This window comes from Protopterus annectens, chromosome 1.part0 (assembly GCF_019279795.1).
Source record: "Protopterus annectens isolate FY-2018-M chromosome 1.part0, PAN1.0, whole genome shotgun sequence".
Taxonomy (NCBI): domain Eukaryota; kingdom Metazoa; phylum Chordata; order Ceratodontiformes; family Protopteridae; genus Protopterus; species Protopterus annectens.
The window spans coordinates 678,189,926-678,215,154 of NC_056725.1; the positions used below are offsets into that span (position 1 = coordinate 678,189,926).

Here is a 25,229-nt window from a genome sequence, read left to right on the forward strand (position 1 = left end):
TAAGTTATTGAGGATTACAGTCAGTAATTCTCAAAGTTGCACTTTTCATAAATCTTCATGTTCAGAAAATGCATGTTGAGGCAAATCCTGTTATATTAACTTTTTTTAAGTGAATTAGATTAGTAATGATGTTCTCACACAGGAAAACTACAACAAAAGCTTTAACTTTCTCATATTTATACTGTTGCACATTGCAATCACAAGTAGCTTGCTTTGTGAATATTCATTACCTACCTTCTGTAGCGTAGTCTTCACATAGGTAATGAATATTCATTAAGTATGAACAGAGCACTAGGGATGTCAGTAAATTATATTGGCAGTATGTGGATGGAGTTGGCTACTGTGCATCTGGGTTGGACGGAATAGTGTTCTACACTATTGCCAGTTTCTCATTTACTCCTCCCTAATCAATAATCCCTAAGTTATATGTACATAAAATTGATGATCAAAAATACCAATTTTTATATGCCATCACAGAAGGTCAAATGTCACAAGACTGCCCATTTAAAATAAAAAGAACAACAGCAAAAAGTTACAATAGTCTTTGAGAGAACCATCCCCTCAGCACCTCTTCAACACTCCTGCAGCCTAATTAGTCTACCTCTGAGTCTGTATACCGTCTGGGGAGAAAACACATCTTTTTCCTGTGAGTGTGCATCCTCTGACTTGTTGGCAGTGGCTAACTTCTGACAGTCCTGTGTACATTTGAATGTCAGCATTGTGTTTGTCAGCTTTCTGCACAGGTACCAGTCCCTAGGCACACTGATGCACCTATCAGAGTGCCTTGCTGGGAAACAAATTCCGTGCCTCTTTGTCTCTTTGCTGACTGTGTGAGAAACATTAACTGATAAAGATTAGCTTTCAAACATGCTCTAACGCAGGATATGTTTTTTGAATATTTAGCACCAGCAGCACTGACCTCACCAAAGTCCTTTGCTATTGGGCACAAAATAGTATATTTATACTCTTATGGTACTCAGCATTTGTGAAAATACCACCTTTTCTCCATTTGTCACTAAAACCAAACTATTTTAAGACTGTGTTGATTGTCCCTTAGATTATACATTAGTCCCCCGACCTTTCCACTTCACTGACCAGGTCTAACCTTGATGCAGTAACTTTTTAGTTTTTTTTTTTACTTTTTGCTAGACTACAGTAACTTGCAAATTTAATAATAATGTCACATATGCATGTCTTCATTCAAATGTAGTATGTTAGAATAATTTTGTAGTTGGAATTATTTTAAAAAAGCTCACAAATCTTCTTTCCTGACTCTGAAGAGAAGGAGTAAAAATGCAATATGTCTGAGTTGGTAGAATGTCATGTACTCTGCTGGTATGACAAGAAATTAAAATAATTTTTAATCACTCATCCAGATAAATATGCCCATACACCACTATAAGTCAGGGAGATGTGGTTTTCAAAAATGAATGAATGAATAGATCAAAAACTGTAATAAATGTTTTCTTTTTGTTTGTGAAGGAGCACAATGCGTTTGTTACTTATCTTCCTCTCTTTCTGTTCATTGGTTATCAGTCCATTTCCTATGTAATTATTGTTCTGCCTTTTTGTGTTTGTGATTGTCTGCCCATTTCTATATCACTGGTTGTATATGTATTAATTAATGCACATGTCTGACAATGGAATATTTTTGAACAAGGGTGGTCTGTGATACAGCAGTATGCGTGTTGCTGCCTCACAGTGCTTGGTTCTACAGTTAGCTTGCCTGCTAGGGTGACTTCTTTGTAGAGTCTGCACATCCTCCCTGTGACTGCATGGGATTTGAACGTCTCGCTCAGAAAAATAAGGGTCATTATCAGGAAGAGCAGTGGAGGTCTGACTACCAAACAGATTACACTAAAGCTCTTGCCATGTTAAGGAACACTGGAAGTTATAACTGTGATAGAATATTGCTGGTTATGTGAACAACATGCAAGAGATGAAAACAGTTGCATATTCAGTGCAAATGCATTGATAACACTAATGGTAAACAGGTATTTTGCTACAATTAAATCAAAATTAAAATAACAGGTTATGGTCATAATATTTCTTCAGTATAACAAAGATGAAAATAAACAAATGCCACTCTTAAGGAAAGAAGGGTGCAACTAATCCCACAGAGGTAAAGCAAATATAAGCTCTTTTCTTAATAAAGGAGGAACTTTTATGGAATATAGTTAAGGAAGAACTACCTCTAGGGCAAGAGAAGCATAAGCAGGCAAACATTTCTTAAGTGCACATTTTAAGTCGATTTTTCAATTTTAAAGGAGAATAGGGAAGAGTCGTAGGTGAAGGTGGGTGGGGTTTTTGCTCAGCATTAACCTATATATGCATTTTAACAATGTTTGTCTCTAGGCGAGCTGTTAGAACAGAGAGCAAGGCTAGCAGTGTGCTATCTGAAGATGGATGTTAGTTTTCTGGTAAAAAAGGAAGTTCTATAACAGGTAGTTAATGTAATAAAATGGAACATACTTTTTAAAGGGACTTTTTTAATGGGCACACCTGGGATACTGGGAGGCATGTCACATGAAAAGGTAGAGAATTTTGGATTTAGAAAATGAAGGTTAGAACATACGATCATTTTCTTGCTGGTGAACAGAAGGTTCCAGTTAAGGACAGCACTTTGCATGAAGAAAGAAGTCATTTAACAGTGTACAGCACTCCATGCTGCTGGTGTGTGTCCTTTATTGGTGAGTTAACATGAAGTTTTTATCTCCTGTGTTGATTGTGATGGATAACAAAGCATGTCAGTTCTGTAATAATATATGTGGCATTACCAGAGTTTATGTGAAGTTGTGAGCCTTCTTAGTAAAAAAAAAAAAAAAAAAAAAAACTGCATTCAGAGTTACAAACTGTTGGCTGAAATGCTAGTAGCTGATGCTATGAATATTTTAAAGGGGTATTGCTGGGATCCTTACCCCATCTCTCCTACTATAACACCCCACCCATTTAGGTAAACAAATAAGAGTCATTATCAGGAAGAGCAGTGAAAGTCTGACGTCTTAAGCAGTGAAAGCCTGACGTCTTAAGCAGTTTATGCCCATAGTAAGGAACACTGGAAGTTATAACTGTAACAGCAAGTTGCTGGTTATGTAAACAACATGCAAGGAGTGAAAACAGATATCAAATTGTAATTTTTGATTGAGTTTGTACAACGTTTAGTTGCTTATATATTATATGGATAACAAAGCTGATGTTTTAAAGTAAAAAGACAAAATGGTTGCCAATTTCAATATTTGATGAAATGAATGCAATGATATGCACAATGATTTTTCCCTTGTTTTCTGAAATCCCTGTCATTTTTCAGGTGATTTTTTTGTGGCCAGTATTATATTTATAGTGTTGTATTGGTGTTTTGTCTATTAATAAGTAGAGGTGGAATGACTTTTTTAATGCTTTTTTCTATATTTCTTTGTTGAACAGCATGCGACCCAATATTTTCCTGGGAACTTGTGAAGGTTCCACTCAATACAAGAAGTGGTATTATGAGCTGATTGTGGATTACGTGGAGCCTTTTGTAACAGCTCAAGCCACTCAACTAAGAGTCGGCTGGGCTATGACAGAAGGATATAGCCCCTACCCTGGTGGAGGAGAAGGATGGGGTGGCAATGGTGTCGGGGATGATCTTTATTCTTACGGCTTTGATGGTCTGCATCTGTGGTCAGGTAAGAGCCTTCATTCACTTTGATTCATTCCTTCAAGGTCAGGCTCTGTTTAGTAAATCAGTGTCATAGTTAACAAATGACATTGGAGGAAAAATATCTGTGCGTAGGAAGCCTTTGTCACTGAGCAGTTTCCTATTATTCAACTTTAGGGAATCCATTTAAGTAGCAGGTGCAGGTTTTGTCTACATTTTTACTGCTGTGCAAACGATTGTCCTGGGAAGTTGTCAGTACTTAATCAGTAACAATTGTTTGCATTCCTACTCACTGTCATTAGTTTACAGCTATAAGATAACACTAGAAGACATGGCAAAAACATGTTGCATACTTTTCTGTACTCAGTTTTAGATTTTTATCTCAAAAGAGACAGCATGTTGGTAGTAGATTTTGTTAACATTATTTCCTTGTAGTATTGTAATGTGTTACTAAATATGTAAGTGTGTTTTAGGGAATGTGCATTGAACTGTGTAGCTTATAAAAACAGTTATTTTGGAGCTTTTGCTCTCTAGTTTAGTTCTGTTCATTTTATTCCTTCCATAGAGTCTGGAAAACATTTTTGAACCATTAAAGAAGCTTGACCTTTACTCCAGGATATAAAACTTTCTTTTTGCTTGAGGATTTCGAGGACTTGTAAACATTGTGAAGGAGAAGGAGGAATTAAAAAAGGGAACTGTAGGCAATTTAACTACATTTGATGTAAAAATCCAGATGTTGGAAGAGATTATATTCTCATTCATTGAGAATGCATTTTGTCAGTGCTGAACTTGTCAACCAATTCTGTCAAACAATCACACAGGAAAGAAAGACCAAAAATCCAGTAGAAGTAGAAATCTGACCTCACCCTTCTCTTTCAAACTTCCTTTCTGCAGGAGAACTTTCCCCTGCACCCTCACACCCCTGAACAGCTGCTCTGAGATTGCCATATCACAGAGAAAAGGGAATATTCCATGAAATGGCTATCTCGGACTTGGTATATGCAAGTCTGTTTTTTTTTTGGTGGGGGGTTGGCCATTCAGGACTTGTTAATGTGGGTCCTGACCATGCAAATGGTTACCAGTTAGTTGCCAAATTCATTTTACTCTGAAATGTAACATTATAGTATAAAGATTCAAGTCTGAATTGAAACAAGGAAGTTTACCACTTCTGCTGCTAAGCTGAGAACACTGCCTAGAACTATTGGTATGGTGAGAACTGCATTCAAAAAAGGTTTGAGGTCAAGATATAAATTAACATTTGGAATTGTCTTAAACAATACTTTAGCTATGAAAGAAGGATGTAAACCGGTGCAACATTTATAAGTAAGACCAGCTGTAGTGAGGTGTAATAGTGTACGAGAAAAGACAAAAAAGTAAATGTAATAAAGTTAAAATATTGTACCAGTGCTCTTAGAACCAACATGAGCTGCTCAGTGTAAATTGAAATGAAGCAAAAAAAATTGCCATGCATATACTGATACAGAAGAAAGGAACTAGATAGTGCTACTAAGAACAAACTGTTTATTACAAAACAACGCTTTCAGGTAAGAGAACCCTTCATCAGTCTTTTTTTAAAGGAAGCAAGTACTAAAAGAGCTGAAGAGAAGTTTGCATAGAGGGATAAAAACTAGACAATGACTCAGATGATTTCATTGTGCTTGATATCTTGGACAGTGGAAGAACAGGCAGAGGAAGAGAGGAAAATGACACAAAAGAGCAGGTTCACCATTTTGGAGGGTGAGATTCTGAGAGCCCCAGTGGATACTGGAACCACTGGAAGTGCTTTCCTCACTAAAGAGGTAGGGCCACTTTGGGAGCATTCTTCTTACAAAACCAGAAGATACATCCCTCAGTTACACCCCTCACACACCACCCCTTTTGGGGCACTGTTACATGCAATCAGGGAAATTTTAGAGCTTAAAGGGAAAACCCCCCAGATTTCTCAAACCACAAACTGACCATCACTGCTTGGAAGGTGTGTAATCCACTGGGCACTCTCCTTTTCCAGACATGAAAAGTTCAACTGACAGGCATAAGGAAGGCTTGATAGTTATTCAGACCAGGGTTAGTTTCTTATTGTGTGTATGCCAAGAAGACTGAAAGAAAATAAAAAAAATATGAGTTACCATAAACAGAACAAGAGACAATGCTTGCAGGGCCTGTCATACTGCAACCAAAATATTATGAAAGCTGTAACTCGCTGTGAGTGTATGAGCATGCAAGGTTGTTACATTGGTGTATTGTGCTCATGAGCATGTGACACTGGTCAGCCAGTCTTACCACTTAAATACACTGTAGGCATGTAGGTATTTTCCACTTGGTCTGGTCTTACTCAGGGACAGTCAACATGGTGTCTAATCAGCACCTCCCAAAACAGAAGTGCCCATGCCTTTGGCTGTTCATTTCTGTTTTACAAGCAAAGTAACTCTTGCCTTGCTTGTTTGGCAAAGTGAGGCTGCAGCTTACATCTGTAGTAACCTTGTTTCATACTACTTGTCTTATACCCAAAGGAAATTTGGGCATGCTGGCTTGGGGTATGACTGGTTTGAGAGCCTAATTCTCCCCGTCTTTGCTTTAGGAAGGATCTTCTATTTTCAGTGATTACCTGATAGTTTGCGACTTATGTTAAATCAGTTTATTAATGGCAATTAACTTTTAGAGAATGATAAAGGTGTAAGCCAGTGCACAGTTGGCATAATGGTTAAGGTCTTCTCCTCCCACACACAAAATAAAAGTTGATCCTGATGTCTGGTGAGTGCCTGTGTTGAGTTTGCATGTTCTTCCTGTGTATCTGTGGGATTCCTCCCACCTCCCAAAACATGCTGGGTGTTTCCATCTCAAACTCACCCAAAAATGGAGTTGTAGACAGAAGCACAGACTCTAGATGGTGCCTTCTGGGGTAAGAATTGTATAGCCCTACCACTTTGGGCATCAGCTGTGGTGTGCAAAGTCCTCTAAATAAGATCAAAAACAGTGCAGAGTGTCAGGGTTACTGATTTGGTCAACTTGACTAATGTCACCAAAAAGAAATTGGACATGGATATTTACCAGTGATAAGTAGGTTGAGGACCTGGCCTACTCTGACCTATGCTAATGGTGGGAGGGGTCTGTGTGCCCTGGTTGACTGGAGTGTGTTCAAAAGGAAAGCCTAGCAACTGTGGGTTAATAAGTTAATGTCTGGCCCTTGTCCATTTGCCCAGCTTGGGTTAACTCTGTTGAGTGAAAGATGGATCTAAAACCAATGAACCTTTCAAACATGAGCTAAGGATTAGTACACTCAGTCTAGGTTCACTAACAGGATGCAGCTTGGATGTGTATGTCATGATGGTAGGGAAGAAGCTGGGTATCTTCTGTATTCTGTCTTGGAATCCAGAGTCAGCTACTTAGGGAGAGGACAGACTACTCAGGAGTAGGACATACTAGGTCAGAAAGAGGCTTCAGAAGACATTAAGAGACATCATCTGGACTACTCATGGCAATCAGACTTCATAATCTCAGCCTGTGCCCCACAGCAAGGCTGTGATAATGAGCAAGAGAGGGCATTTGGGCAGTAGTTTCAGGACCTGCTAGATAAAGGACAACATGAATTGATGTTAATACACAGATCAGGACAGATAGAACAGGATATGAGGACTGCCTGGATCCATGTGGACAGTAATAAAGAAGGACTTCTGTCTGGAAAATGGCTGGATGGGGGCCAACACATGGGTCAGGAAGAGATAGAGTCACAAGATCACTTGTAAAATAGGCCAACATGCAACTCAGGTAGACTTCTTAGTAGGAAAAGAGCATTGGGTTAGAATCAGTACTTGCAATGTTATCTCCAAAGAAATAGTCGGCCCATAGCATAACCCACTGGTTGCAACAATCAGCTGCTAACATTGGTCAGAGAAGGTTCTAAGGTCAACAAAGATTGAATTGAAGACCTGAAAATTACTGGGGAGAAGGCACAAGATTTCAAGGAAATATTCAGGGATCTAGTATCTTGGGAAAATAAGGAAATAGGTAGAGATGAAGAAGAATATCAGTGCCTCAAAACAGCTTGTATGAGGACTATAGAGCAGATTTTCAGTTGTGTCAGTTATGGAAATAAGGTACATCAGAAAGCTAATGGTGTAATGCAGAAGTTCAGGACATTATCAAAAGAAAAAAAAAAACAGTGCAAGAAAAAGTGGGAGATAGAAAAGACAGACCATGCTAAGAAGGAATACTACAAGGAGATTAAGACAGCAGCTGAAATAGCAAAGAAAAATTAATCAGAAGCACTCTAGCAATTTCTGGAATGTGACTTAGCAGATAGAACTAAGAAACTGTCAGTTTGCAAGGCAAAGACAGAACCAGAAAGATGACAGTCATCAGACACCCTTCATTAGATATGCCGGAAATACCCTTCTGACCAGTTTGCAGGGCATCAAAGGCAAATGGAAGTACTTTCATAGCTTCTGAATTAAGAAAATCCCACAAAAGCAGTACTACTCCAGACATGGCCTACAAGGAAAGAAGAAAATGAGCTTACCCTAGAAGAAGTAAGAATAACACTAAGGGAAATGAGCCCAGGAAAGCAGCAGTCTCAGATGCGGTCACAATATATAAGATCAGGATGCTGGGCAGAGCCGAATCGTTGTCAAATGGGGCCCTAGGTAGGGTTTTGGACTGGAGCACCCAGCACCTTAGCAATATTAGATTACTTGCTTGTTTCTCCCTAATTTCAGTAAAACACTGTTCAAACCTGTCAACATGCATATAATTCTCCTTACTTTTACAATGATCAAAAATTTAGATTTAATTTAAAATTTTCATTTCAAATTTTACAGCAGAAACACTGACAGTCATTTGCTAAACCAAACAAAATAATTTCATATTGAAAACAGACTTAGCAAGAGCAGGAGTAAACTTGTCGTCCCTTGAAATTCGCATGTATTAAAAATGTATCTGACAACCCATTAAACTACAAGAAACATGCTGGAAGTCAGTCAAGTAGTATATAGTGATCAGACATGCAGGAATTCAAAAGACAAACTTGCAACATTTGATAAAAGCTATGGACAGCCCACTGGATTCAAGTATCCCTTTTCAGGAAAAGCCCATGAGCAACGTATTATGGTGTGACTTGGTCAGAGTCACACGGTAGGCAAAGTCTGAAGGACTCAAGCCATGCACTATAGGAAGCAGCTCATTAACATCTCATAGCCTTACTCATCTGCATTAAGTGCCAGACAAACTGTTGTAGCCCGGTAGAGTGCATTTCACATACATGTTCCTGTTAAAAAACAAACAAACAAAACACAAGCTAAATTAAAACTGTAACAATAAACTCATAGACTTTGTGCTGTCCAGTTTATTCACATCCAGTTAAATTGATTCCTTCATTTACACTATAACTTCATTGAGATGCAGGAACCAAGTTGTTTTACACACACACTTGCACGCACACAGACTCTCGCGCACACACACACACACACACACACACACACACACACACACACCTGTGACTATCATGGGTATGGCTGTATACGCTTCAGATGCTTGCTTGCAATCAAATGAATGAACAATTGTGTATTTCAGCTCTTTGCTGTGAGAACTATGCAGTACAATCTGCTGCAACTCCACTCTACCCTATCAACTTCATAGCTCAAGAAACAGAGACAAATACACAAAATCAGAAAATGCACAACTTGTTATTTCAAAAAGATTCTAAGTATATAAGAGAAATATCTGTTTCTGAAGAATAAAAAGTCTGTAACTCACATGCCTGTCATTATTTAGTAGCAACAATTTGCCAAAAAAAGCACAAATTTTACTAATAGCAGATTAAAATACCTCTCAACTTCTTTGCTCAGGAATTCTGCACAAAGCCAAAAATAATGGGAGAGCAAAGACCAAAACAGCGACGTTAAATATTTTATCTATTTGTTAATCATGTAAACCAAATGATCCCTTTTCAAAAGCACTATCTAGTTAAAGGATATGCTCAAAATCATACAACAGACACACAGAGGTGGAAGGACTCAAGCCCTGTACTCTTGACTATAGGAAATGGTTCTTAACAGCTCAGAGCTGTAAGTGTCATAAATCTCCAGTTCACTTAAAAAGTTAACAGAACAACAAGTGTTGTATGGATATGCATTTTCTGCACAATAAGAACTATAAACTTCTGACTGTCATTGTCTGATTGTAATCCTCAATGATTTATCAGAAAAAGAAGAAATAAGTGAAAGTCGGAAAGTTAGTGCAAAGGATTAAGGCTCTAAGATATTAATGAGCAGCTTCCTAGAGTTGTTGGTGCAATCTTTGATCTTTTTTACCTCCATTTCTTACTGTATGACTTTGAGGAAGTCACTTAACCAGACAGTGCTCCTAGGTTGCCCTACCTGTTTAACAAATAGATTAAAGAAAATAACAGGGCATAAAATATATGAAATGTATTCTCTGAAAGATGAAACTTTAATGACTGATATTTTTGAGTGATTCAAATCATCAGTGTTCTACCATATAATCCTGTGTTTTAGGAGGTAAACTATGAGCTTGTGCTCAGGGGGTAGCTGGGGAATTTACAGATTGTACAAATAGGAGCTGTATTGCATCTTCCCACCATCAGTGGCATAGATCGTGGCACAGAACTGCTTTACACAGACATATAAGGTACAAACCCTCTCCTTTAAAATGCGTAGACCATGTAACTACATTAGAATACATGATAGATATTTCTGAGGAGGGAGGAAACCAAATTAGCCAAATAAAACACACAGAAATAAGGAGAATATAAACCTTCACTAAGATATTAACCAGTGTTAAATATAGTATGCTGATTTACATGATAATTATAATATGGCAAGTGAAATTACTTTTGCAACACATTGTCTGATGAAGAGATAAAAACATAATATGAAGATGCAAAAGACAGTAGTGGTAGGAATGTGGAAGGTAGATTAAGGTGAACTCTGAGCACACTAAGACACCCCTCCTCTCAAACATCTATGTGAACCTGCCTTCTTCTAGTATTGGTTATGTTCTATGTTGCATCGTCTGCTACACCATGTAGTTGCTCTGGAAGTTACAGGATATTTACAACCTTAGCAAAAGCTTAATTAGTCTCTTCTTTCAGTTTCAATCTACAGATGTTTACCAGTCTCAAAGATATTTTCTGTTTATTACATTACCCAACATCTAATACTTATGTTTCTACTTTCTAACTGGCTTTATCACACACACACGCGCACACACACACGCACACACACACACACACACACACACACACACACACACACACACACACACACACACACTCGCACACGCACATAAAACAGTTATAGTAATCTAACTTATACCAGCATTTTCCGTAGCAAAATGTTGTAGGTTATGCTTAATTGTGACACAGAGTGACCTTAGAATACACATTAGCAAACTCCACTCAAGTCAACACTATCAGCAATGAACTGTAAGCATCTCTACTAAAACTGAGTCATACAATGTTTTAATATGTACAAAACATATTATTAATGGGGGGAGGGTACAACAGATAACTATGGCCGTATATGCCGGGTTACACTCCTAAAAATTTTACCAGAAGAAATCTGAGATTTTAAATTCTCCCATTGAGAAGGAACATTTGTTTGGCCTTTCTGTTGCTGAGATACTTTGAATCAATTTCTCCCTATTATCAATTTTTCTAAGAGTTGACCCAAATCTTCCAGCCCACCTTTCTCACCTTTCAGAGCCAATTTGTCTGGGAGCCAAGGCCAAGATAAGGGGGTTGGGTTAGACTCCAAGGTTTTCAAAACTGTCACTGTCTTTTGGTGCCTCAGCCTTAAACAGCTCATCTCCAGTGTCAGCTATGGAACTGAGTTGAATCAGGGTTGATGATGTCCTTTCCTTAGGGTCTTCAGGAAGACTTTCTTTTTGTACCTATCTTGACCTCGGCATTCAAAGTTTTTGAAAGTGTCCTCTCCAGTTCTAGAGAGGAGATTCCTTGCATGCACTTGGCACCAATCCAACTCTATCTAGATCCTGCAGCTTTGACTAAACATCCTATCTGTCAGGTCCTTGCCTGGTGAGTCCCCATTCCCCCCACTAAGGAAAGTTACAGGAAATTTTCTTGCAAAAGGAGGTTTGTTGACTCCTCCCACAAGTCACTCTGATACCGACTTTGAGGAAGGGGAGGGGGATCTAGGAAGTCATCTCCTTCAGAGAGGTCCTTGAATTGATGAAGCGGGAGGGGGGGGCTGGTTGTATGAAGCTCCCTCCCAAGAGGAGTTGGTTTTCCTCAATGTGCTTTTGGGGATGGTTCATCTACTGCCTGGGTGGTCTTGAAGCGGGCTTGGAAAGAGCCTGACACAGTGGAGCTGATACCAAGGAAACCAGGAGCTCAGTGGATGAATATTTCTGCTTGGATTTTAAAGAAAGTTTGTTGAATTTAACTCCCTGGCTTTGGCGCACAACTGCATGACACTGGGTGTTGCTACATGATGCACAAAGAAGCAGAAACCTCCTCAAATGCAGGGCCTAAATACCAGAAGCTAAAAACTTTAAAACAAATTTAAAAAGATCGAAAAGGACCAATGAGGATTCTTATTCCAAGCCTTAGATTGGCCTTTCTTTACCAGACAGGTCTCAGTCAGCACAGTTCTCACATAAAAGTGCAGATAGGCACCTTCCAGTCTAAGATGGCCTGGTAAATGTTCTCAGAACAAAGAAACCACTACAAACAGTTCCAGAAGCAGCAAGCTTGTATCTGGACTATGCTACAGCTACTAGCTACCCTAGTTTCAGCAGGAAACACCAGAGAATGTTTAAAGCAACACAAAAATAGCGGTGAGACACGGCTATTTTTCTGCAGCTGAAATACCACTAAGCTGTAACTGCTCCCCGTTAAAATACCTTCCACTAGATGCAGCAGTTGATTATTTCAATAACAAATTTCTTGATGTTCTAAACACACTTGCCCCCCATAAGACACATAAGAACAAAAACTAACAACTGCCAGTGGCTCTCTTAAGAAACCAAACCGTTATTAAAACAAAGACACAAACTTTGGTATCAGCATATAACCAACAAATCAGAACTTTTTCTAGACAAATATAGCCACCTAAGAAATGTCTACAAAAAGCAAAGGAGAGCTGATAAAAAAACTGTACTATACAAACATCAGTCCAAGGATCAAAACAACCCACAAAAATTCTGGGCTTCTGTTAATCAGCTTATCCATCCAGGCCACACCCCCCACCCCATCCCTGAATATCAACAACACAGAAGGAAGCATAGCATCTCAATTTAACTCATTTTTCATAAACTCCATCCTCTCACTCATAAAAAAACAAAAAATAGCCTGCAACAAATCACCCTCCCTAATATTACCAATTCACCTACCTCTCTCTCTGTCTTAAAACCCCTCCAAACAAGTATAATAAAGAAATTGCTAAGCCAACTGAAACCCACAACCCTTGCCGCTGACAAACTGCCTAACAGCTACCTCAAATTAGCAGATAATGGCATCTGTTACCAAGTTTCAATACTGATCTATAGATCTATCACCGAACAGTATGCACCTAAAATCTGGAAAACCTCCTGCGTAACCCCCTCCACAAAGGAGGCTCCTCACTAGAACTGTCTAACTATAGGCCAATATCTATACTATCCCCTTTTTCTAAAATCTTAGAAAAGTGTGTCCACTCTCAACTGATGCAGCACCTACTATCTAATAAGCTCCTTTCCCATGCACAACATGGATTTCAGCCAGGCCATAGTACTACCACAGCACTCTTCAAATTTAACAGTACTGTCAACCAAGTAAAAAACAATGGTGAAATGGTTGCCTCAATAGTTCTCAACATGTCAAATACATTTGACACAGTGTCCCATGAATGAGTTTGCATCACTTGACATATCTAAAAACACTCTCATTTGGTTCCATGATTACCTGTCTGACCTCTATCAATCAGTCAAATGGCAAGATGACCTCTCCTCACCACTTCCCATTACAGTAGGTGTTCCACAAGGCTCACTTCCTGGGCCTCTGCTTTTCACAGTTCTGACCAATAACCTACACAAAGCTACTAACCTTGCTTCCATCGTACAGTATGCAGATGACTCCACTGTCATCTACACCGCACCTACCCTAAAACAACTACAAGACAATACACAAAAATCTTTTACTGCCATTGAGTCTTTCTTAGAAAATTACCAGCTCTTCCTTAATTCCAACAAAACCAAACTCATGCTGTTCCCTAACCAATGTCACAAAACAAACTCTCCCCACCATGACTTTACAATCACGTCATCCTATCACACTCTAATCAAACCCACCTCAGAAACCAAGCTACTAGGTATCATTCTAGATGATAAGTTCAGATTTGACAAACATATATGTCATGTCATCAAAAAGGCCAACATTAAATTAGGTTCCCTTTGCAGAATAAAAACTTTCTTAACAAACTCTTCCAGACAGGCTATTGCCAGGACCCACCTACTATCCACTTTATTCTATGCCTTCCCTATATTTACTAACCACAAAAAACCATACTTAAGTAAACTTGAGTCATGCTACTATAAGATAGCCAGATTTGCTGTTAACCTGCCCCACCGAACCCATCAATGTCTTGCTCTGAAACAACTCAAATGGCTAGAGCTGCCTAGCCTACACACTGTAAACCAAATTACAATAGCCCATTTCATAGTTTACCTACCAGACAAATGTCCATCCTTACAGGACCTAGTACAAACCCACCTCAATAGCAGGGCTCTACGATCCTCAAAAATATTACTACTCGAAGTTACAAAAATCCAACAACTGCTTTGGAGACTCACTATATTCTAACTACATAACTAAATCACAGAACTCCACCCCCCAGAACATACTAAACAGAGCAAACCTAACACACTTCAAATAACTGCTAAAGTCCTACCTAAATGGCAACTGTTTATGCTCCTGCTCCTCACCAAGCTGAACCCATTTCTCCCCTCCTTACCCTCTCTCTTCCTATTCTCCACTTTCACTTCATCTCTATGCTTACTGAATACCTTACTCCTATCCTCCCCCTACTCTCCACTTTCAGTGTATCTCTATTTGCTGACTGATCCTATGTGATTACAAAATTAAACATAACAATTTACAGTACCAAATGACGTAACTGATACACTACTCCATCGTATATTAAGCTGTTGTATCTCTGAGACACAACTCAACTGAATGATTTTTTGTTACTAACTGTAACTGCCAAAATATGCGTTAAGTGATACTGTTAGCTTTATTACTAACTTGAACTGTGATAATATGTGTTACTCTGTGATTTATTGCTATAATTTCTCTGATTGTTTGACTTTTGTTTAAAATACTGACTATGTGGAGCTTTTCTCCCCAGGCCTCCTCTGAAAATGAGCAAACTTGCCCAGTCGGACTTCTCTGGTAAACAAATGTTAAATAAAAATAAATAAATAAATAAATAAATAAAACATTTTAAACAGTAGAAAAAACAGCAAGGAGACTGTAAAGAACGTTTCAGACGGCTAACAGTCCAGTTATTTTAACACTGCTTGGCAGAAAAAGCAGAACAAGCAGAACAGATCACTTTGTAACCGTGAAAAGTACCAGCAAATACTTAAACAGTGAAAATAGCAAAAAGACTGTAGCAAACAGTGAAAATAACAATAAAATATGATTTAACAGGCACAGTAAGGCAGACATTTGCAGTACAATGCAGTTTACTATCCAGTATATAAAAACAGTATTAAAGTATGTGTCAGGCAATAAAAAGTGCAGTAAATGTTATAAATAAGCAAAAAAAAAAAGGCAGCTTATGGTTCCATTAGGATAGTCTCTGATTGCAGAAACAATAGAGCCATCCTTTAGGGAGTGTTCTTGCCATATTGCTAGTGGGATGGAGTTACAGGATTTAGTGAGGTGGTGGGAGAGTAGAGATTTGCCAGTAGAATTCTTGGGTTTGGATACATGTAATAGGTATTTTTCTGATGAATGTAGTGGCTTGGAATGGTTATATATCTTTGTATGAGACTGGAAATGGATGGACAGCTGTTAGGTTTACACACAATGTTATGGAAGTTGTGAGCAGGTTAGATAATGTGGGAATTCCAGCCACTGTAATTCCCTTAGGGCAGCACAGTGGTGGGTTCTATTTGCAAGGTTGGCAGCAAATTATCTTGTAGCAACATTACTCAGATTTGTTTAGCAAGGTCACTTGAATATTGTTAAGGTTGAGAGCAGAATACATTACAGCAGCAAGATGAGAGGAGAGAAGAGGCAATGTGTTTCTTATAGTGTCTAAGAGGAATGGCTTGACTCTATAGAGAGAATGTAGTTTTTGGTGTAATTTATCATTATATTTTGGATGGTGCAGCTACTTAGTCTATTGTTTACACCTTTGTATCTTATTATAAACTGGACATGCAGTCTAGGTCTCGTGCGTTCTTCAGCTCCGCCATTCTTCTGAATATCCTTCCACAGGACCACCCCAGAGTTCTAGGAGCTGGGAATACATTGAGATGGATAGAAAATAGAAAAGACATTGGATACAAAGTTTATGTACATACCATAATGCTAGATCTGTGTTGTCTTTCTCCACCTGACTGAACCTCCCTCCCTTGCCAAAATTGTCACTAATGCTCTTGACTGAGTGATTGGACCTCTTCAAGGTATTATCGTATATTCATCTACTGAGCTGAATTCTCTCCTTTATTACTATATGTACGATATATTTTGTTTTCCTTTGAGTGTATTAGAAATAATATTGCATACAATTGGGTAAACTTTATCAGAGGTATTGCAGGGGACAAGAGGGAATTATAGGTAGTGTTGGAGCCTGAGTACTGGGTCCAAGAGCTTGGGGAAAAAAAAAAGGTACCGAGGTTGGATATGATCGGATCTGATAACCCATGCTTGAGCCAGACAGAAAGACAACTTGGATCTAGCATTATGGTAAGTACATAACGTTCATATATCATGCAATACTTTATGTGCTGTAATTATCCCTTTTCACAGCAGCTTCTGTTCTATACTCAGCTTAAAACTCTCTCAGAGCAGGTTTTCATTTAGCACTCCTCTATCCCTTACTTTTTACCTACACTCTATCAGTCTCTGATATGGAAGGCAGTCTCTAACCTGCAATACAAACTAAACATCTGCTTGGCCTCACTCCACTCTATATCTTTCCCTCATGGATCGTGTTCTGTGTTATTAATGCATGTAAGTTCAGGTTGCAAAGTAACAATGTGATGAATAGCTTTAAGGAAAGGCAGGAACTGACAAAGTCATGGAATGTTGGAGTCCATGAAGACTGACAAAAAGAAAGCATGTGTGTTGATGGAGGCAATGATTATGCAGCTAATCATAAGGCCATACATACTTTGTTGTGCTATTTGGAGGAAATAAACAGGTGTTTGGATTTGGGGATGTGAGACCCAGGCATGATCCAGGATGCTATGCTTTCATGTAATCCCAGATGGCAATTGATGCAGATCTTTGTATTTTCATTTTAAGAATACTGCTCAAGACAAGCACCTCATTCCATCTTCGAATATGGTTTCATTTACCTGTGCCTTGGTCTCCTCTTGGCTAAACTATGTCTTTCCATAGGCCTCCTAAATAATGACCTTATCTGAGATTCTGAATTTATAACTTTGCAGTAAGACTTTTGTTGGGTCCTGCCCGTTACAAATAATCTAATACCTGTAAAAGCTGTTAGAGGCTTCACCATAGAGGATTATGATTGGGTCGGTGATCCTAACTGATTAATTATGAGTTCAAGACATGGATGCCAAGAAATTCACATCGAGAGCTTCACTCTTAAGGTGAATTTCTTAGCATCCATGTGGGAAACACATAATAATAAGTTAGGATTGGAGACCTGATCATAATTATTGCAGTGCATGGAGTACATACAGTAGATATAAAAAGTTTACACACCCCTGTTAAAATGCCAAGTTTTTGTGATATAAAAAAAATGAGACCGCGATAAATCATTTCAAACTTTTCCCACCTTTAATGTGACCTATGACCTGTACAATTCAATTGAAAAACAAACTTTGTACTAGTCAGGACAGGTAGATATTACTGACAAGCGGTATATCCGACATTAACAACTTAAGCAGGCGATGCTTAACATTTGTTAAGATCAGATGTCACACCACTCTGGAGCTTAACTGGTTTATGTTTTTCTGAAGATCAGAACAAAATCAGTGTACTCTGTTCACTATATCACTTTTTAAAGTGCTGATAAGGCAACTGTTGTCTCCTCCTGTATGGCCTGGGTCCTGTTTCAGTTAGAACTGTTGATGACATACCAACCAGCTCAGCCATTCTACTTGTGGTTCGAAATATGTGCCTTGAAAAACTAGAAGGCATTCTTTACCATTCTTACTGCTTATGCATGTCTGGTTCACTGCCTAGGCAGTTATGGAAGTATGTTAAGTTGTCAATCTCGCCTTCATTCTTGCTGGATGGGTTCGGAGCCAATCCTTGGCTCCGACTCGGCACTTGCTAAGCTTGAGAGCTAATTTTACCAGCTCGAGGCAACCCTATATCCCATGATGCAAGGCGGAGACTACTCAGATCTCGTTTGCCGCTTCGCTAACGAGGTGCCTTTTTTTACCAGCTCCAGGTAAGTTTCTGAATAATAAGACTTTAGTCTCACCCCTTTAATTTTCATAACTATAGTTGTTTTTTGTTAACCTTAACGCTTACTTTAACCCTGTTCCCGTTAGTGTTCCCTTTTTTTCAGGTTATTTATCCCCTTTCCCTAGGTTAGGCCTTAGGCCTTCCCCTTCCTAAATTTTTCCTGTCAGGGATTGTTTGTGTCTGACTGTGTTGTATCCCTATTTAATTTAGATTTTTGGACTGGGTGTTTTTTGTGTGTGTGTGTGTTGGTGTTTTGTTTTGTGTTTCCTCGACACAGCTATGTTGAAGGACACAAAGTTCTCAGGCTTCAAGAAGTGTGACTCGTGCTGTCAGAAGATGTCTCTGACAGACGGTCACACTTCTTGTGTTTACTGCCTGGGACCTCTGCACCTGCAGGACTCTTGTGCTATCTGTCATGCCTTCAGCCCAAGAGTCCTGCAGGAGCGCAGAAATAAATTGATATTGAGGGGCTTATTAAAGCCTGAGAGCTCCCCGACTTAGTCGGCGCCGGGGAAGCCCTCAAAACCTATCAAGCCTTCGGCTGAAAGTTCCAAGCCGTCGGCTACTGGTTTATCTTCTCCAGTGTCGAGATCGGCTCCGGCCGGAGCCGATCCTTCCATTATAGCAGCCACAGTATCGGCTCCATCCGGCGCCGATACTGCCCAATCTGGACATTCAGTGTCTGCTCCGGCTGGAGCCAACGTATCCTCGGCTCCTTTGGCTCCATCGATCTCTAAAAAGAGATCTCAATCCCCCTCATTAGAGTCGATACGTTCGGCTCTGAGATCACCCTTGCTCTCGGAGTGGAGCCATCGGAGCCATTCTTCTCTGTCGTCCAGGCTGTCTGATCACGACCTCGAGAGAGTGGTGAGTAGACTATTAAAGTCTCAGGCATTGGCCCAAATGCTCCATAGCCCGTCTCAACAGACGGTAGCTATTTCACATCCACCAAACATTCCTCCTTCGACTCTCTTACAGAGCTCGGAGCCGGAGCTCCTCGGAACCGTGACCGTTGTAGCTTCGGAGCCGATACCATCCCTTTCGGCTCCATCGTCCTCTGCTCCGATTTCCTCCTTGAGGCCTTCATTGGAGGGATCCGGGCGTCTGGTCTCTCTCATCGGCTCCGAGGGGGCGAGTGGCATCGGACCCTTGTCCGACCCCGTTCTCCCTCTCGGGGCTTCGGCGTTGGTGAGCTCAGCCCCATCTGCCTCGGAGCCTTCCCTCTCAGTGAGCCCTGGAGTTCCTATCTCTTCGGAGCGGGAACCTTCTGGTCTCTCTGATGGGGGAGCCTTCGAGGTGATGAGGAGTGTACTAGCCCCTGGGCTTAGTCAACGGACAGTTCCATCAGCTCCTCCCACTACAGTGCCTGCTGACGTCTCTTCCCACTCTCTTGCTCCCGGACCCAGAGATCCAACGTCTCAGGTTTCCCCATTAGGAATATCTTCCTCTTCCGAGGCTTCTCCTGATCTATCAGGTGAACCTCCGCGTAAGAGGGACATGTAAGAGGAAACATCTAGACTCCCCCGAGTCTATTACATCTGATACTGACCTGGATGAGTCGGAGGGATCCCCAAGGTCCTCCTCTGAGGATGTCTCTTTCTCAGACATCCTTGAACTCCTTAAGCAGAGGGGGAACTGGCCCTCCCTTAATCCTTCTGAGGACGAGTCAGTATACCTGGAGGCGTTCGGATCTCGACCCTCCACCTCCTGGGTGTCTCCGCCTTTCGACCCTCTTATGGATGTAGTGGCTCGGAAGGCGTGGATGGCTCCGGATTCGGTGGAACCTATTCCTAGGAGGCCTTCTAAATTCATTATGGCCCCACCAGATAGACAATATTTGACAAAGGGTGTCCCAGTTGATGCCATGGTGGTGGCTGCTGCCACCAAGAAGGAACTAGCTGATCCTTCAGTACCTGTCCATCCTCCTAACAAGGATTCTAGGACTATGGACAGGTACGGGAAGCGGATTTTTTCTTCAGCGACTTTTGCCATGAGATCGCTGAACTACTTGTGCCACTTCACCCGCCTTCAAAGAGATGTTCTTAAAGAGTTGGGAGACGTTTTACAGGATCCGTCAGCTGCTGGGTCTCAGGATAAGATTAGCTCACAGCTAGGAATCCTTAACTCCATTGTTAACTCCTCTATGCGGCTCATTTCTTATGCAGCCGATGGAGCGAGTAGGGCCGCAGGCACAGGAGTGGCTTTAAGGCGTCAGTCTTGGATGCGGCTTTGTAATTTTGCAGACCCCTTCAAGGCGTCCTTCACAAACTCCCCTTTTGATGGTTCGACCTTGTTCGGACCTCAAGTGAAAGACACTTTGACTAGATGTGAACAAGATGGCAAGACTCTTTCTGCCGTAGGAGTCCGTTTCTCCACCCCTTCAAGACCTTACCCCAAAGGACAGAAGGGAGGGAAAATGTGGTTCCGCAAATCTCAAGGAGTCACGCCTGACGCACGAAGTCAGTTTACTCCCAGAGGCAGAGGGGGTAACAATAATAGGCGCCGCCCTAGGGGCAGAGGGGGTCCGCAGAATCAGGGTAGCAGAGAGCCTCTTTCTGACAAACCCTTCCAGCATCCCTGAGATGTTGCCCGATTGTCCACCTTCGGAGGCAGTCGGGGGAAGATTATCGCTGTACCCAATAGCCTGGCTTTCCCTTTCTCAAGACAAATGGGTACAGTCGATTATATCCGAGGGTTACAAAATTCCCTTTATTCAAACCCCAATTCAGCAAAAGGGAACCCTTCCAGATGTTCCACCCGGTCTAAGGGAACTAGCAGTACTAGAAATATCAAAACTGCTAGCAAAAAGAGCCATCCAGCCAGTCCCAGCGGACCAAATAGGATCCGGAATCTACTCAAGGTTCTTTTTAGTTCCAAAAAAGACAGGGGACTGGAGACCAATATTAGATCTGAGCAAACTAAACAAGTTTGTAAAGAAATCAAGATTCCGGATGGTCACGCTTCAGTCCATTCTACCCTTTCTGGGCAAGGACAATTGGATGTGCTCGATAGATCTTCAGGATGCGTACTATCACATAAAAATTCACAGGCGCTCCAGAAGATTTCTCCGCTTTCGGCTGGGGACTAGTCACTTCCAATTCAGGGCCCTGCCCTTTGGACTCACTACAGCCCCCAGAGTGTTCACCAAATGTATGGCAGCGGTTACGGCTCACCTGAGACGTCAAGGATTCCAAGTGTTTCCATATCTAGACGACTGGCTCCTCACTGCCACCACCAGGCATCAACTTCTCCAAGCCAGAAATTACACCATTCACATTTGCAGAGGGCTAGGGATTTCTATAAATTTCGAAAAATCTGCCTTGTCGCCCTGTCAATCTATTACTTTTATAGGCGCAAAATTGGACACCGTACAACTTTCAGCAAAGTTAACAGACCAAAGGATCTTGGACATTCAAAGTCACGTCCAGGTGATTCTTCTCAGCAACAAAATTCAGGCCAGATTTCCTCTGAAAGTATTGGGTCTTATGGCGCCATAACACTTCTTCCCTTTGCCCGCTTTTACATGCGTCTTCTACAATGGATGCTATTCGCCCAATGGTCTTTTCAACAACTTCCCATGCGTCACAAGATCACAATAACTCCAACTTGCAAAAGGCATCTGACCTGGTGGATATCGTCCCCTCAAGTCCATCAGGGCAGACCCTTTGTTCCTCCTGCCCCGGTTGCCACGGTTACATCGGACGCCTCCCTGATCGGGTGGGGGGGGCATTATCAGGGCAGAATGGTCCATGGCACTTGGCAACCTTTCGAATACCATCTGCACATAAATGTCCTGGAGATGAGAGCGGTGCTTTTAACATTGCAAGCCCTCAATGACTCTCTTCCCCTGGGAACTATTGCAGTCCAAACGGACAATATGTCAGTAGTGGGGTATATCAACAAACAGGGCGGAACCAAGTCCTATCCACTGTGTCAAGAGGCTCTCAGACTTTGGCAATGGGCAATCTCTTCTCAGCGGTTTCTGATAGCAACGCATATCCCCGGGAAATCCAACATCATAGCGGACAGATTGAGCAGAGCTATTCTCATGCCTCACGAGTGGTCTCTCAAACAATCAGTGACGGAAGAGATTTTTCAGAAGTGGGTCCTTCCTTGCTGCGACCTTTTCGCTACACCTCAAAACAGCAAATGCCCAGACTTCTTCTCTCTCTTCCCCCTTCCAGGCCATCCCCCCAGAGACGCTCTAACCCAAGATTGGCCCCGGGGACTTCTTTATGCGTTTCCGCCCTTTCCGCTGATACCTCAACTAATTCAGAAAGCAACCGCCTCGAGAGCCAAGTTGATTCTCATTGCCCCTTATTGGCCTCGACAGATATGGTTTCCGTTCCTACATCGTTATCTCTTGGTACAGCCATGGCATCTGGACCCGGTTCCAGATCTTCTGACCCACCAGTCGGGACAGCTGCACCAATCCATACCTTCTCTCAACCTCACTGCTTGGTTGCTCCACTTCCATCCTTAGCCAGGCTTCCTATGATTTCTAATCCCGTCCGGGATATCATAGTAGCTTCCCTTAAATCTTCTACCAGAAAGATTTACACTAGTAAATGGCGACGTTTCTCCTTCTGGGCAAAAGCTAGGAACATAGACCCCTATACTGCTCCGATTCATTCGGTCTTGGACTTCCTAGCTGAGATTTTTCATTCAGGATCCTCTTCCTCCACAGTAAAAGTTCAGCTGGCAGCCATTTCGAATTTTCATATAGGCCTTTTGGACCACAACATTGTCACATAAACGTTGCAAGGCATTCCTTCGAGGTATCTTTTTACTTAAACCTCCGATTAGAGACCCCCCCACCACAGTGGGATCTAAATTTAATTTTAACATCCTTGATTCTTCCCCCTTTCGAACCTGCAGCTGCCTGTTCTTTGAAATTTCTTTCTTGGAAGACACTTTTTCTAGTCGCCATTACTTCTGCCAGGAGAGTATCTGAGCTTCATGCTCTCTGCATTTGTCCTCCCTACTTAATCTTCCACAAAGATAGGGTATCTCTAAGGACTAATCCGTCTTTCTTACCAAAAGTGGCATCGCAGACGAACTTAAATCAATCCATTGATCTTCCAGTGTTTTTCCCAAATTATTCTGATAGAGCGGAACAAAAGTTACATTGTCTTGATGTTCACCGCCAGCTCAGATATTATCTGGACAAAACTAAACTTTTTAGAATATCTGATCAACTGTTTCTATCCTATGCAGAGAACAGGAAAGGCCTTCCAGTTTTCAAGGTGACTTTATCTAGATGGCTGTCTTCTGTGATTACTTACATTTATCAGCTCAGAGGCAAAGAGTTCATTTCTAAGCCAAAAGCCCATTCTACCAGAGCTCTAGCTACATTGACAGCTTTTCAAGCTAGACTTCCAATAGACACTATTTGTGCAGCAGCCACATGGGCCTCTCTTCATACCTTTGTTTCACATTACAAATTAGACTTGGCCTCCAGAGACAGAGCGAATTTTGGTTCCACCGTTCTCAAGAGTCTGTTCCATTGAGCCACCCAGGATAGAGGTGCTAGGGACACGGTCCCATCCAGCAAGAATGAAGGCGAGATTGACAACTTAACATTAAGAAGTTATGTGCCTACCATAACGTTCCATGTTAGTTGTCTTCTCTCGCCTTCTTTCTTGTCCCCTCCATCCCCCTAGCCTAGTCAGACCGAGAAGATTATGCCTCTTCTATTAAGAGGTTTTATTCCTTTTCTAGCTATTCATCTTCTAGTGTCACTAGATTAGGTTGATCCTTTCTAGAGGATTATGATGTTATTTAGTATTGTTACTTTTTCTTCCTCCTCTACAGTTGGAAGAATATATTACTATTTCCTTAGCTACCAAACGAGATCTGGGTAGTCTCCGCCTTGCATCATGGGATAGAGGGTTGCCTCGAGCTGGTAAAATTAGCTCTCAAGCTTAGCAAGTGCCGAGTCGGAGCCGAGGATCGGCTCCGAACCCATCCATCAAGAAAGAAGGCGAGAGAAGACAACTTAACATGGAACGTTATGGTAGGTACATAACTTCTTATTTCAAAGCGGGCTCATTTTAGAAGTATCTTGGAAACGTACCTTGTATTTCAGATGGCTTATTTCACTATGTAAATATAAATGTGTAGATACTGCTTAATTCAATAAATCTGAACAGTTTTGTATTTTATGCTTTATATTTCTGTTTTATTTTAAGTTTTGCAAAGTGCTTAGATTTTAAACATTTAAATGTCATGCTTGGTAACTACATTGCAGTTTGACACAGAGAATTTTGATGCCAAACATAGGCACACACACACACATACACACACACACACACACACACACACACACACACACACACACACACACACACACATCTATACTGTATAAACTGGAATGACTGTGAAAAACAACTAAAGAAAAGAATGCATTTACTGATCTAAGTGGTTTATAACGATTAAACCTAGTTCTGTAATTTTCCTCTAGGTCATGTTGCCAGAGCAGTATCCTCCCCAGGGCATACTCCACACACACTTGCCCCTGATGATGTAGTCAGCTGTTGCTTGGATCTAAGCATACCTACCATCTCTTTCCGAATAAATGGATATCCATTGCAAGGCATGTTTGAAAATTTCAATCTGGATGGGCTGTTCTTCCCAGTTGTCAGCTTCTCTGCAGGGATCAAGTAAGTTCTCATTGTATTTGAGTGGCTAACTATGAAACAACATAACATCCAATCTTGGGGGCTCTGGAAATATGGCTCTCAACTTTCCTTCTTCAAAACATGGGATACTTCCTCAAATAATGTGGAACAAATGGGCAAAATATGTAACAGTTATAACTGCAGCTAGGATGTCACAGCATTGTTAAAATGTGTGACTTTATACTTAAAAGAACTGATTTTGGTGACTTAATATGTATTGTTTTCAATGGATCTTTTTTTCAAATTCTTAAAGAACATGTGACACACCCTTTCAGTGTGGAACATG

The 25,229-nt window shown here is 41.0% G+C and overlaps 1 protein-coding gene across 1 annotated transcript in view; it reads left to right on the top strand.

Moving 5' to 3' along the window:
- LOC122794026 (ryanodine receptor 1-like) overlaps positions 1-25,229 on the top strand; it is a 2,146,276-nt gene that overhangs the window by 557,303 nt on the left and 1,563,744 nt on the right. Inside the window, 2 exon segments of the mRNA XM_044062140.1 lie at positions 3,424-3,665; positions 24,727-24,925. Coding sequence (XP_043918075.1) covers positions 3,424-3,665; positions 24,727-24,925 — 441 coding nt within the window.